This window comes from Manis javanica, chromosome 7, assembly GCF_040802235.1.
Source record: "Manis javanica isolate MJ-LG chromosome 7, MJ_LKY, whole genome shotgun sequence".
Taxonomy (NCBI): Eukaryota; Metazoa; Chordata; class Mammalia; order Pholidota; family Manidae; genus Manis; species Manis javanica.
The window spans coordinates 124929653-124943187 of NC_133162.1; the positions used below are offsets into that span (position 1 = coordinate 124929653).

The 13535-nt window shown below is 38.3% G+C and overlaps 1 protein-coding gene across 8 annotated transcripts in view; it reads right to left on the bottom strand.

The window, feature by feature from the left end:
* The window catches only part of ACVR1C (activin A receptor type 1C), a 114520-nt gene extending 102768 nt beyond the window's left edge, over positions 1–11752 (bottom strand). For 5 of the 8 annotated variants that reach the window (XM_073241484.1, XM_073241482.1, XM_073241480.1 and 2 more), the window contains exon 1: positions 11491–11737. In XM_073241484.1, the coding sequence (XP_073097585.1) occupies positions 11491–11548 (58 nt within the window). In that variant the 5' untranslated portion in view covers positions 11549–11737. Of the gene's footprint in view, positions 1–11490 lie in introns of all 8 variants that reach the window. The other 3 variants (XM_073241488.1, XM_073241485.1, XM_036996098.2) reach the window with 3 other exon arrangements.
* Positions 11753–13535: the final 1783 nt, after the last annotated feature.

Here is a 13535-nt window from a genome sequence, read left to right on the forward strand (position 1 = left end):
ATCAATTGTTTCATGCATTTCAAACCTCTGTATACTTAAGATTATTATATCTTTTTGGTGAAGTGATTCCTTTATCATTATGCTATATTACTTACAACATTTTATTTTCCAAAGTCTACTTTTTCTGTTATTAGGATTGCTACTCCAGCTTGCTTATGATTAGTGTTTTCACGGTAAAACTTTTCTTATACTTTTACTTTTAATCTATTTGTGTCTTTATAGTTAAAGTACATTTCTTATATTGATAAGTGAGTTTCCTATAGCCAGCATATAGTTAGGTACTGCTTTTTTTTACCTGATCTGATAATCTCAGTTTTGTAAGTGCTATATTTAAATCACCTATATTTAATGTAATTTTAATATGGTTGAAGTAAAATCTACCATTTTGTTAGTTGCAGTCTATTTGTTCCATCTGTGCTTGATGTCTTTACCATTTTAGCATATTTTTAGGTTAATTGAATATTTTTATTTCATTTTATATACATTGTTGGGTCTTTATTTATACCTTAGTATTTTAATTTATACTTTTAATATTTTAGGGGTTGCCCTTAATTGTAAAATATGATTCTTTAGTTAATCACAGTATACTGTCAAATAATACTATAATACTTCATATGTAATATAAGAAACTTAACAATTGCATGCTCCCAATTCCTCCTTCCCATCCTTTGTGCTAAGTCTGTCATACATTCTATCTATGCATATGCTATAATCTCAAAGAGCATTGCTACTATTTTTGCTTTAGATAGTCAATGGTCTTTTAGAATTATTACAGTTGAGGAAAAATATAATGTATATTTATCTTCATTTCAGCCACTTCCAGAGATCTTTATTTCTCTGTGCACATCACTCTGATATCACATGCATTCTATCTGAAAAATTCCCTTTAACATTTCTACAGGGAAAATCTAGGAGCAATGAATTCTCACAGTTTTTATTTGTACAAAAATATAGATAACTTTATGTGGAATGTAAGACTGAGTTTTACAGTTTCAAGCTTTCTGCACTTAAAGTTGTCAATTCATTATTTTTTGTTTTGCATAGTTTCTGATGAGAAGTCTGCTGTAAGTCTTAATTTTGTTCCTCTGTATGTAATAGGTCTGTTTGGGCTGCCTTCAAGATTTACTCTTTATCTTTGAATCTCATCAATTTATACATGTGTTTATGGTGTGCAGTTTGGAAGGAGAGGTGTTATCATGCATGGGCTTCCTGAGCCCTGTGATTGGTGATTTGATGTCTTTCATTTTATTTGGGAAATTATTCACCAGTATCTCTTCAGATATTTATTCTATCCCCATCTCTTTTCCATCTAGGATTCAATTATACATATGTCATTTGATTATCTCACACCACTTAAATGCTCTGTTTTGGTTCTTTTTGCTATTCCCTTTTTGCCTTCTGACAGCTCCCACTTTAATGTATTGACTTTATAACAGTATAATTGCAGAATTACAATATAATTTCTACTGATCCATCTTCAAGTTCATGTTTCTTTCTTTGGTTGTATTGAATCAGATGAGAACATCAAGAACATTCCTTTTCACATGTTTTCATAGCTGGCATTTCCATTTGACATTTTCTTATGCTCTTTTTGCTAAAATGCCACATCTCTTCATGCATTTTTTCCACATTGTCCACTACAGCTTTTAATCAGTAATTTTAAATTCCCTGTATACTTCCCACATCTGCAGCATATCTAAATCAGTTTGTATTGAATGCCCTATCCCATAGTAAGATTTTTTCTCAATTAGTTGTGTATCTCACAATTCTTCATTAATGTCAATATAATTATATTATTGGTAAATGTAATCATAATATGGTAAGGTCTTTACACTAAAGTGGAAGGTGTCGCAGGATAAAGAAGGATGTAAATAGGAAGGATGAAGTGTCAGGTGTAAAGAGTGAAGGAAGAAATAGTACACTATTGATTCAAAATGAACATTAACTTAAGAAAGAATACATTTTGCTCTACAGCAACCACTAAAAAAATAATAACAATTAAAAGAGAGTTAAGAAATCAGTAATAGAAATAAATTGGAATACTAAAAAAAGTGACTAGCTGAAAAGAAAACAAAAAGGGAGAAACAAAGGAACAATAAGAAAAGAGACAAATAGCAAGACAAAGGCTTAAATCCATACCAACAACTACACTAAATGTTAATGGTGTAACCACTCGAATTAAAGGGAGATATTGTCATATAGATTAAGGATAAAAACAAGAACCAACTATATGCTATGTATAAAGGATGCACTTCCAATATAAAGACACGGAGGTTATAAGTAAAAGGATGGGGAAAATATACATGCAAATATAAAGTATAAGAAAGTTGACAGAACTATACTGATATTAGAGCAGACTTCAAGACTAAGAGTATTTATGAAATCAAGAGGAACATTTCATAATAAATAGTCATTGCATCAGGAAGACATGGCAACTGTAAATGGGTGTGTACCTAATATGAGAGTTTCAAAACACATGAAAAAAATTACAGAACTGAAGGAGAAGAAGAGAAATCCACAAGTACAGTTAGATATTTTTAACACACCCCTGTCAGTAAATATACAGATGATGTGAACAACAATATCAACAAATATACCTAAATCGCATTTACAAAAAAATGCACTCAACAGCCAAAACTATGTATGGTGGAAAAATAACAGCAGATGACTTCGGGGGTACAGCATTGAAGAATGACTGGAAAGCACATAAGGATACTCATTGTGGTGATATTGATCATTAATATGTTCACAAAGACTAAGTGAATGCATTTTTCAAAACTCGTGAGTGCAAAAATAAAATGTAAATGTCATATGCGTAAATGTTTCATCAAAAAAGAAAAATGTTAGCAGATAATTGAATTCATGTAATAATATGCTTGATGAAGTATTTAGAAGGTAGCATACTGGTATTTGTAATTTATTTAGAAGTGCATCAATAATAATATGTATTAATGAACAGGGATAGATAAATGGATACACACACACACACACACATATATATATATATATGATAAAGCAAGTATAATGTATAATCTAGTTAGTGGACATATAGGTGATAACTTTAAAATTCTTCCTGTTATATGAAGTTTAATAATAAAATTTTACAGAAAAATGAAAATGAAATAAAAACTTTTCCAGTAAACAAAAATGGATTAGAATTCATTGCCATAAGAACTACAAGAAATGTTGAAAGAAGTTCTTCGGGCTGCAGGAAAATGACACCAGAAGTAAATTCAGATCTACACAAAGTAATGAAGAGCAATGAATGGACATGATAAATATGTGGGTAAGTGAAAAATACTACATTAATTTTTTAATTCACTTAAAGGTAGTTAAGCATCTAAAGTCAAAATAATAACTATTTGTTTCAAGGTTTATAAAATGTTTAGAAGTGAAGTAAAACATATGAGATTAACAGCATAAAGGACAACTACGCAAATGGAAGAATATAATAGAAAGGTTCTTAACGAAACTATGATAATTTAAAGATAGATATTATAAATCTTGCAGCAATCACTAAAAATAGAACAGAGGTAGCTTATAAACTAATAGTAGAATATAGAATACTAACATTCAGTCAGTTAAACTGAACAAAGGCAAAAAATAAATAAAAGGAGAAACATAAAAACAAGATGACAAATTTAAACTCAACCATATTGATAAATACCTTAAATGCATATAGTCTAAATGCTCCAGTTAAAAGACAAGTATGTAAGACTGGATAAAAAAGCAGGAGCCAACCACATGCTCTCTCCAAAAAAAAATAATTTAAATAAATATATATGTGTACATGTAAGTTTATATGTACATATAAATGTATTCATATATAAGTACACAAGTATACATATATACCCATATAAGTATAATAAGAGGACGGGATCATAATAAGGATTATAACAGTTCACGATAAAAGGATCTATGATATACAAGCACGCAGCACCAGAAAGCTAGAGCAACTATTTTAATAGTAAAAAAGGAGATATGCACATATTAAGTAAAAGAAAGCAGGGTTGACCATATTAATATTGGTAGACTTTAAAGCAAAGAATATTACTAGGGATAAAGAGGTACATGTCATAATCATAAATAATACCAGGGATAAAACAGGAGGTTTCCTAATGATAAATATGCAACACAGTAATGATAATGTATATGTACCCATTAACAAAGTTTTCAAATACATGAAGCAAAAATTGGAAAAACTAAAAATGAAGTAGACAAATTCACATTTAAATTGAAGATGTCAACAATCCTGAGTAACTAGTAAAATAAAAAGACAGAAAATCAGTAAAGATATGAAAGACTTTAATAACATTGTCAAGGAACTTGACATAAATAACATTTATGGAACACTCTACCCAATTACAGCAGAATACCTATTATTTTCAAGTACACCTGGTACTTGACATTCCATAGGTCAAACACATGGTAAACTCTAAAACAAGTAAAAATTAATTCAAAACACTAAAATCAAAGATTATGTTCTTTCACCACCAACAATACCCCTACCCACAGTGGATTGAAATTAGAAATCTAACAAAAGCAATCTGGAAATTACCCAAGTATTTGGAAGATAAACAAAAGACATCTAAATAACCCACAAGTCCCAGAAAAATTCTGAAGAAAACTAGAAAATATTTTTAACTCAATGAAAATAGAAACACAACATAGCACAACTTAATGCATGGACTAAAACAGTTGCCTAGGAGGAAGCTTAGAGCTCTAAATGCTTGTATTAGAAAAGAAAGGTCTTAAGTGAATGATTCATGAAAGGGTCACCAAACTACAGTCCATTTGCTAGCCCATTTTTAAATAAAATTGTACTGAAACACATTAACACCTATTTGCTTATGCATTGATCTATATTGCTTTTGTACTACAAGGCAGAATCAAGTAGCTGTAACAGACTGCATGAACCTCAAGTCTAAAATACATACTATCTGAATTTTTAAGAAAAAATTGGCAACTCTTGATCTAATGTACCAGCTAGAATTAAAAGTATCAAATTAAACTCAAAGTAAGTAGAGGAAGGAAATAGTGAAGATAAGAGCAGAAAACAATTGGGGGGATGAGGGAAGAACAGAGAAAATCAATAAAACCCAAAGCTATTTGAAAGAAATAACAAGAGTTGGCAAAGACATGGAGAAAAGGGAACCCTCCTACACTGTTGGTGGGAATGTAAATTGGTGTAGCCACTGTGGAAAGCATATGGAGGTTCCTCAAAACATGACTAAATGACCCAGGAATCCCACTTTCAGGAATTTGCCTGAAGAAAACAAAATCTCTGATTCAAAAAGACATAGGCACCCCTATGTTTATTGCTGCATTATTTACAATAGACAAGATATGGAAGCAACCAAAGTGTCCATCAATAGCTGAGTGGATAAAGAAGTGGTACATATATATATATATATATATATACCATGGAATATTACTCATCCATAAAAAAGAATTGAAATACTGCCATTTGCAACATGATAAACCTGGTAGGTATTATGCTAAGTGAAATAAGCCAGGTAAAGAAAGACAAGTCTCTTATGATTTCACTTATATGTGGAATCTAAAAACAAAGGAAGTGAACAAAACAATAGACTCATAGATACTGAGAAGGGACTGGTGGTTACCATGGGGGAGGGGTCTGGGTGGGTGTTTGAAATAGGTGAAGGGGATAAAGAGACACAAAATCTCAATCATAATATAGATTAGTCACAGCGCTGAAAGTACAGCATAGAGAATATAGTCAGTAGTTCTGTAACATCTTTCTGTGTTGACACATAGTAACTACACTAGCTGAGGTCAGCATTCAATAATATAGATAACTGCTGAATCACTATGTTGTATGCTTGAAACTAACATAATATTGTATATCAACTATACATCAATAAAAATATATAAAAATAGTCACAGTAAGGTGGGTATACAGATTCGATGAGTTATTGTAAGTAAAAATGTTTTAGAGACTATGTATTCTGTATATAGCATAAAATCAATGCTGTCCAAATGTCTATTGTTGATCATTGTTTACCATCATATTACCATAGACTTTATAATAAATAAAAATTATGATAATTTTTAAATAAATAGAATAAAATTGATCAACCTCCAGCTAGACTGATCAAGGTAAAATAAAATAAATCACAATTCCCAGTGTCAGGAATATAAGAGGGGACAGCACTGCCATTCTTATAAATATTGAAAAGATGATAAGGAAATGTTGAAGACCTTTATGATAGGGCCAATATCCACAAATACCCACAGCAGAGTTCAGTAACATCAATTCTAAAGGAGCATCTTCATCTTGATTCGGCACAATAAATTTCAGTACTTTTAAATAGGTCCAATTATTTCAATGAAGTTAAGTTTATTCTCGCACAGAAAAGCAATGCCTTTTAATATAGTATAGTTAATATTATATAGCTAGAGAACAACTGTAGGAAGTAAAGATTAATAAGTGAGAGAGGTTCTTTTAATTAGGCATTTATTATCCTGTAAGGAATATTCTGCTAATCATAGAATTATTCTCTATTCAGTGTTTCACATTTGGTGTACTATTTCTTGGAAATACACACTACAGATTCTTGGTGGAATCTGAGAATGCAGTGGTACTTTGGTTATTAGAGCAGGCATATATTCACTGAACAGATCTTCACTCTTGAAGAGCAATCATGGCATGGAGAAAAAAACACACTTTTAGGGGAAACAGGCCAGGAAAATGTCATCAGATAAAATTGTGAGATGTGATGAGTTAATACTCTTTAATATATTTGGCTCTGTTTTAAAACAATCTGGCTCCTTAAAGTTGTGTTCATCTGCATTACCACCCTCTGAGTTAACATCTCTTAGATAAGCATTCATTTGTGAAACTAAACATTTTACATTAAAATCATTGTCCAGATCCTGACGGACTGGATTTTTTTCTAATCCTGTTTTTAACTACTTATTTCAGTCAATTATGGTGTTAAATGAAAATTTATACGAAACTTAATCAACATAGACAGAGATGTGGTGTCTATGTCATTTTATGTTATCACAAGATGTAGATGATAAAATAGATTAGATGAAAACGTTACGTGTTTCACTTTCAAAATTAGAGCATCCTAATCATTTCTTGATGTGAAAAGTTTAATGAAAAAGTAGATTGATCTAATTTGGGTTGCATAAGTCACTGGCAATTTTAAACTGTTAAAAAATAAATAAATAAGCCAACTCTTGAGTCATTCTGAATGATTCACCCATGAATTCTTGAGGGGATTAATTTAAAACAGTTCCAAAGACCCAGTATATTCACCTACCTACTCTAAAAAGGCAGAAGAGAACAACAGAAAAGGGAAGTTACTCTAGACGTGAAAAAGTGATGCATCAGGACAGAGCAGGGCTTGTTAGCCTCGCTGGACAGAGAAGATGAACTGAAGAGGCACAAGTTAAGGCAATGTTTGGAAATGCAGTCTCCCTTTTCTATTTCACACTCCTACTCACCTCCTCCCTCCCTTTTACTTTTTACTGGATCCCTAAGTGAGAGGAGTAGTGATTTGTATTCCTCCGATGCTGGGGAACTGAGAGGCCCCCATCCTTTAGGGATCCAGCATTCAAAGAACGCAGAAGACACAATGCTCATGATCACCGTCCCAGCTTCTACCTCGTTTCCATAGCAAGTGTGGGAAAGGCAGGACCTGCTTCCTTGTATAAGAGAACGAGCCACCTCCTTCCACAGACTCTCCACCTTTTCCTCACTTAGCAGTGGCCCCTGAGATTATTGCCTGGAACTCATCAAAGCTGCCTGAAGGCTGGACAAATTAAGGTATTGGAAGCAGAGGTCGCTTGCTCTGGCACTCTGGATTCATTCTGCCAAGCATTGCATGGCATGGCCTTTCAGTCATAGTGTCAGGATCCAGAATTCTAATTCATCAGGGCCCCTCTTTCTTTATCCTTAAGCTATTTAATTGTTAGAAGTTTAGAAAATGGTAATATATTAGAGTTCTACCAAGGAATTTGGGGCTAAATTACAAAGTAACAAGAGTCACTTTCTTTATTTTGTCCCCGTTTCCTAAATATCCCCAAGTGCCCCTCTTAAACTAGAAGAGAGGACAGCTGAGACAAGGCAGTGCTCAGAAGTTCCTAGGTCCCTGCAAAGTGGCATTTCTGTATCACTTATGAAGGCATCCATTATTTTCTCAGTTTCTTAAACAATGTAAAGATAAACCTTGAGATTTGGACTATCAGCTGTGAAAAATTTAAAACGCAGCCAGCCAAAGCAATGGAAAATCTAGGGTCTCACAGATACAATGTTCTTGGCTCTTGATTTTTTTATGTTCAGCCCAGACTTATCCCCCGAACTCCACATCCAGAAAAACAGTCGCTGACTTGACGTACCTGCTCAGTGTCTAATAGGCATTTTAAACAGCACATCCAAAACAGAGCCCCGGCCACTTGCTACTGTTCCCCACACCTCCCCATACCTGCTCCTCCTGCAAATGTCCTCCCACCCCGGAAGGGTCTATTCGTCCTTGGCTTAGGTCAAACATTTGGTGTCACCCTTTATTTCTCTCTCTCACATCCCAGATCCTTTTTTTTTTGGTATGGTTGAAGCAAATTAGAGGCACTCTCTATTTTATGCTTCTGTAAGTTTGAAGTCAGATAAGTTGGAAGCTTTACAGTCAGTGAAGAAGTACGCCCCCAAGGACCTCTGCACAGAGTTTGTCCTGGGCCAGAGAAGTCTCTTCCTTGGAACCAGGAGCCTCTTGCCACATTTGTGTAGATCAACCAATAAATGACCGTGCTCAAACAAGGACAAAGGTGGCAACATCTTTTGCATTTATAAACTCAGTTGGCCCAAGGCTTTCACTTTCACTTCCAGCACAGCTTAAAGTACCTGGTGTGCTCACTACCTGAAACCCCCATCCCACCCTGATTATTAAATGAAACAGAGTTTTTCACTTTTAGAGTAACAGCAGCTAGCTTTCCAGGCTCTTCATAATCCTTTCCCAACCAGAAAACCAAGGAGTTTGATGAAATCAGTAAAGAAGGCAATGTGTAAATCCATATAATAGCCAAATCGCAGCTTGAAATTGTAGACCTCCAGGACATTTCCTACAGTTCTGTTCAGCACACATGAATGGTGTGAGGTCATGTCAGTTCTTTCTTATCAAATATCCAGGAGCCCAGAAACTAGGTAATTATAGCAACTCAGAGCAGTCTAATTTTTTAGCCAGTCCAGACCAATAAATATTTTCTCTAAATTTCCATCTGTGGTTACCCCCCTCTGAGATGCTTATCAAGGAGCAATGGTCTCTACTTTGCTGTTAATGCATGACAAGCTGTAGGTGATAGACGTGCTAGGGAGGAGCAGCCAAAGCAAAAAGGGTTTATTAGTTTATCGATGTCTTCAGAGCCAGTGTGGAAGGTGGAGTTTTCCGTCACACAGTGTTTCTATGTCATCATGTCAGTAGCAACTTTTCATATGACATGTCAGCAAAGGCATATATGTTTTCAAAAATGGCCAATCTGATTAACAATGTAATTTGTAAGAGGAGGTCAAAGATAATGCAGCTAATCACATCAAAAAAATTTTTAAGAATAAGTAAATAATAAACTACCTTGAATCCATCAAATTATCAAAAATTTGTATAAAAATTAAGATACAGGAAAAAAAAGTAGTTAGCACTAAACATTGTTCCTGTGGGATACAAAAGAGGGTAAAGGTTTTTAAAAGATATTTGAAAACAATTGTGTGACACAAAAAAGCTCATTGTAAAAGTTTAATTTTGATTGTTTCTCTACTATGTTGACATATTATTTCCCTATCGAGCATTTTTCCTAGTCTTCAAAATTTGAGGAAACAATCAAATATGAATGATGATCTATTTTGTTTTCTTCTTTGCACATTTCAATGTCAGAAGTCTCCATGACTTTTTAAGAACACAGCAGGGCATTTTTTTCTGAAGTTGCTAGCTCAGGATATCTGAAATATTCTAAAATTTCTGCCATGAAACAAAATATACCTTTGAAGTTAGATTTTTTAAAAATTAAGTCTATTTTTTTTAATGCAGCAAAGTTAGCTCCCTGCAATAAAAGGGTTGTACAGACAGCCTCCAGAGGCAATTTCACAGGTGCCAGACAAAACTGTGATATCTTTAAGGCTCCTGGGGGGTAAATTCTATTAAATCATAAACAAGCTAGTGGAGTTTACGTGCATTTCTTATAAAGACTTCGCCACAATTTTCTTCCCATTGATGAATTTACTAACTCTGAATGCCAGTATTTCACTTTATACCATCATCTTCCAGCTAGTCTCTGGGTAACTGCTTTCCTAACAGGCTGTGCTTTTTCAAAGATAACTGAAAATGCTTTAATCCTCACATTGTATCAATTAATCACTTCCAATAATCAAATTTTCACTTGCATATTGCATTTAATGATTCCCTCAAGCCATCCGAAATACTGGAGTCTGTACATGCCAGCAGTCATAGTACTCAAAACATTCTCCTGCACATGTCGCTGAAGGAAAACTACCCACTCTGGAGTATAGCTGTTAGAGTCAGTTTGTCATCTGGGGAATCAAAAATGCATCGAAATCAGCTTCGGACAAAGCACAGTCTCTAGAAAAACATCAGGTTTTTATATGCAAATGTCTTAAATGTCTGACTGAAACGTTTAAAGAGTGAGTTACCGAGGAATCTGCTCTTGGTCTCCCAAACCCAGGATAGTGTTATAAAGAAAACAGACTTTAAAGGGTTTTTCATCATAGAACACTACTATTTCACCAGAGATGCATTTGCCCCAGGTTCCAGTAAACGTTATAATGATACGTTTGCTTTCTAGCTTGGACCGAAGGCTGTATTTAGACTCTCAAGGCATAGTCCTGTTAAAAACTCAGGGACGTGAGCCAAAAATTTTTTTTCCTGCAACTCTCAGTAAAGATCGTACCTCGAAAGCAATCTACGTTGCAAACCACGCAGATTTAAGCTCCCACTCCCGCCTACTTAGCCTGGCACCAGCGGCTCCTGAGGGATCCCTGCCTCCTGAAACTCAGACGGAATCGCCACCACCACTCGTCACCCTCCCACCACCACCTCCACGCCGTAATCCTCGCTCAGCTCTTCGGGATTCAACAGAGAGAGTCCCCGAAGCCACTGGAGAGTGAACTCACGGTGCCACCCAACTCCCAGCCCTGCGCAGACCCACACACACTCACCTACTCCCTCCCCTGCAACCTGCCCCTAGATTTGTCAACCGCCTCACTCCTACCCCCACACCCCACGTCCCTGCCGCTCTCTCCTTCCTCCTGGGGACTTCCTCTCCAGCACACCTGTGTACCCCTAAGGCCGCCAGACCTCAGGCGCCCACCCTGCGCCCTACCCCGCGCCGCCTCCACCACCCCACGCCTCCCACCGCCCGGGGGAAGGTCAGTTTGCTCGGAGCGCCCTCGTCCCCCACCGCGTGCCCGCCCGCAACCGCCCCGGACTCCCACCCCGGCGGGCGCGCGCGTCCCACCTGCAGAGAGCGCCGCGGCGGCGAGCAGCAGGAGAGCCGGGCGGAGCGCGCGGGCCATGGCCCCCGGGCGGCCGCGGCGGGGCGGCGGGGCGGCGCGGGCCGCTTTGAAGTTCCCGGGGCGAGGGAGGCCAGCGCAGCCCGGCAGCCCTCGGAGGCGCGCGGTTGGCTCTAACCCGTGCGGGCGCCCCCCTCCCGCGCCTGCCCCATCCCGCACCCCCCGCGGCAGACTCGCGCGCCGCGCCCGCCCCGGGCCCCGCCGCCAGGCAGGCAGGGGGCGGAGGGGGTGGAGCCCGCCCCTGCCGCGCCTCCGCCCCCCGCGCCCTCTCGCCGCCGCCCGGGCCTGGCGCTGCCCGGCGGGCGGGCCAGGCGGCCGGTTGGCGCGGCAGTGAGATCGCCCGGAGCTGGGGGCAAGAAAGCGGGTTGGGTGGAGGCCCCAGGGCTGCATACACCGGAAGAGGGGCCGGGGTGGCGGGGAAACACAACAGGGACTTTAGGAAAACAGAATCCTGCAGCAGCTGCTTCCCGGCTGTCCGCTCTGTAGTCACTACCGAAGGTCCACCTGGCCAGCTCGTTTGACCTTCGCTGGCAGTCCAGTGCTCTGAAGGTTTTCACCGAGACTGAGCCATGAGACACCGCCGGGTGTTCTGCTGGGCTTGTCCCACCCTCAGGTCCTGGCTGTGTGCTCGTATGTGGAGGGACACATTCTCTTTCAACCCTGGCAATAATCAGTTGTTCGACTGCCCTAGCTATCTGCAGTTTGGGCTTAAACTTTCTATTCTCTGATGCCTTCTGCGGACCCCATGAATGGCGACCAAAGCTGGGCCACCCGCACCAGGTGATGTGGTCCTCATGCGCAGTCCAGGTTTGGGGGCAGAGGACCCGTTCTCTGCAAGATATCTCAACAGTTACAGTTTCATTGATTGAAAAACTGGTGTGATGGTGGTGTGGGAAGACAGTTGGGTGGGGGGGTGCGGAGAATCATACCCTCGGATTAAGGAGAGGAGACGAATGATTTAAAATAACAGTAGAAACTTCCTTCAGTATTGTTTAATTCCCTGGAGGCTCATTATCAAATGGTTCTGCTTCCCCATGTGGATTGTGATTGAAAATATTAAAGCAGCCTTGCCAATTAATAGAAATTGGCATGAATTCCGTCCATGTGTGTAGCCTGCACATTAAAGTAAGTGGAAGAGTTTTAACCAGACAACACAAAAAGCCAAGAGTCAGTACTGGGGTTATTGCAACTGTTAGGAGGTTCCTGGAAAAGTGATTGTCATGTAAATTAACTGCTTTAGAGTAAGAATTGCATCTTCACCCAGCTCAGCTCTAAATAACGGGAGTATTCTTTCCGAGGTCCATGAAAGATCTATGGTGAAATGATGTATACAATTAACTTCACCATCAAAGGATCAACACGTTGGTCTGTGGGATGTTTGTGGGACGTCTAAGCATGACAGTGACAGGCCTGAGGCTCCAACCCCCACCATCACCCTCTTGCATAAATCAAAACATTCCTAAGCATAAAGACTTTGTTCCAATTTTATTCCGGATCCAAGCAAACACACAAACAAACAAACAAATGGAGATGTGGGACAAGCCTGAGCCCTTTCAGACACCCACAACATAGAAGCTTTTAAAAAAAAAAAAAGGGCAAGAAGATGCTAGGACACATATTTTGGCTGACTTGCCTTGCTTATTATTCCACAACTGAAGCCTAGACTGTGATCTACCATTGGATCATGAAACTTAGAGCTTAAACAGCAGGATTTAGTGTCCCCTCTGGGCCTGCTTCCTCAAGAGTAAATGGAACTTCATCCGACCCTATTTCTCAGAACCGTGACTGGGGTTTGAAAGGGGTAGTGAATGTGAAAGCACTGTGAAACCATCCCTCACGGTATGAATGTCAGGTATTTAGCTCCACGTGTGTGTTTGTCTCTTGAATGCAGTGAACAACATTCCTGCACGTTGGAAAGCTCTCCTCTTCTAAGAGAATAAAGTTATTATCCCAAGAAGTCTGATATTGAATGACTTCAATATTCTAAACC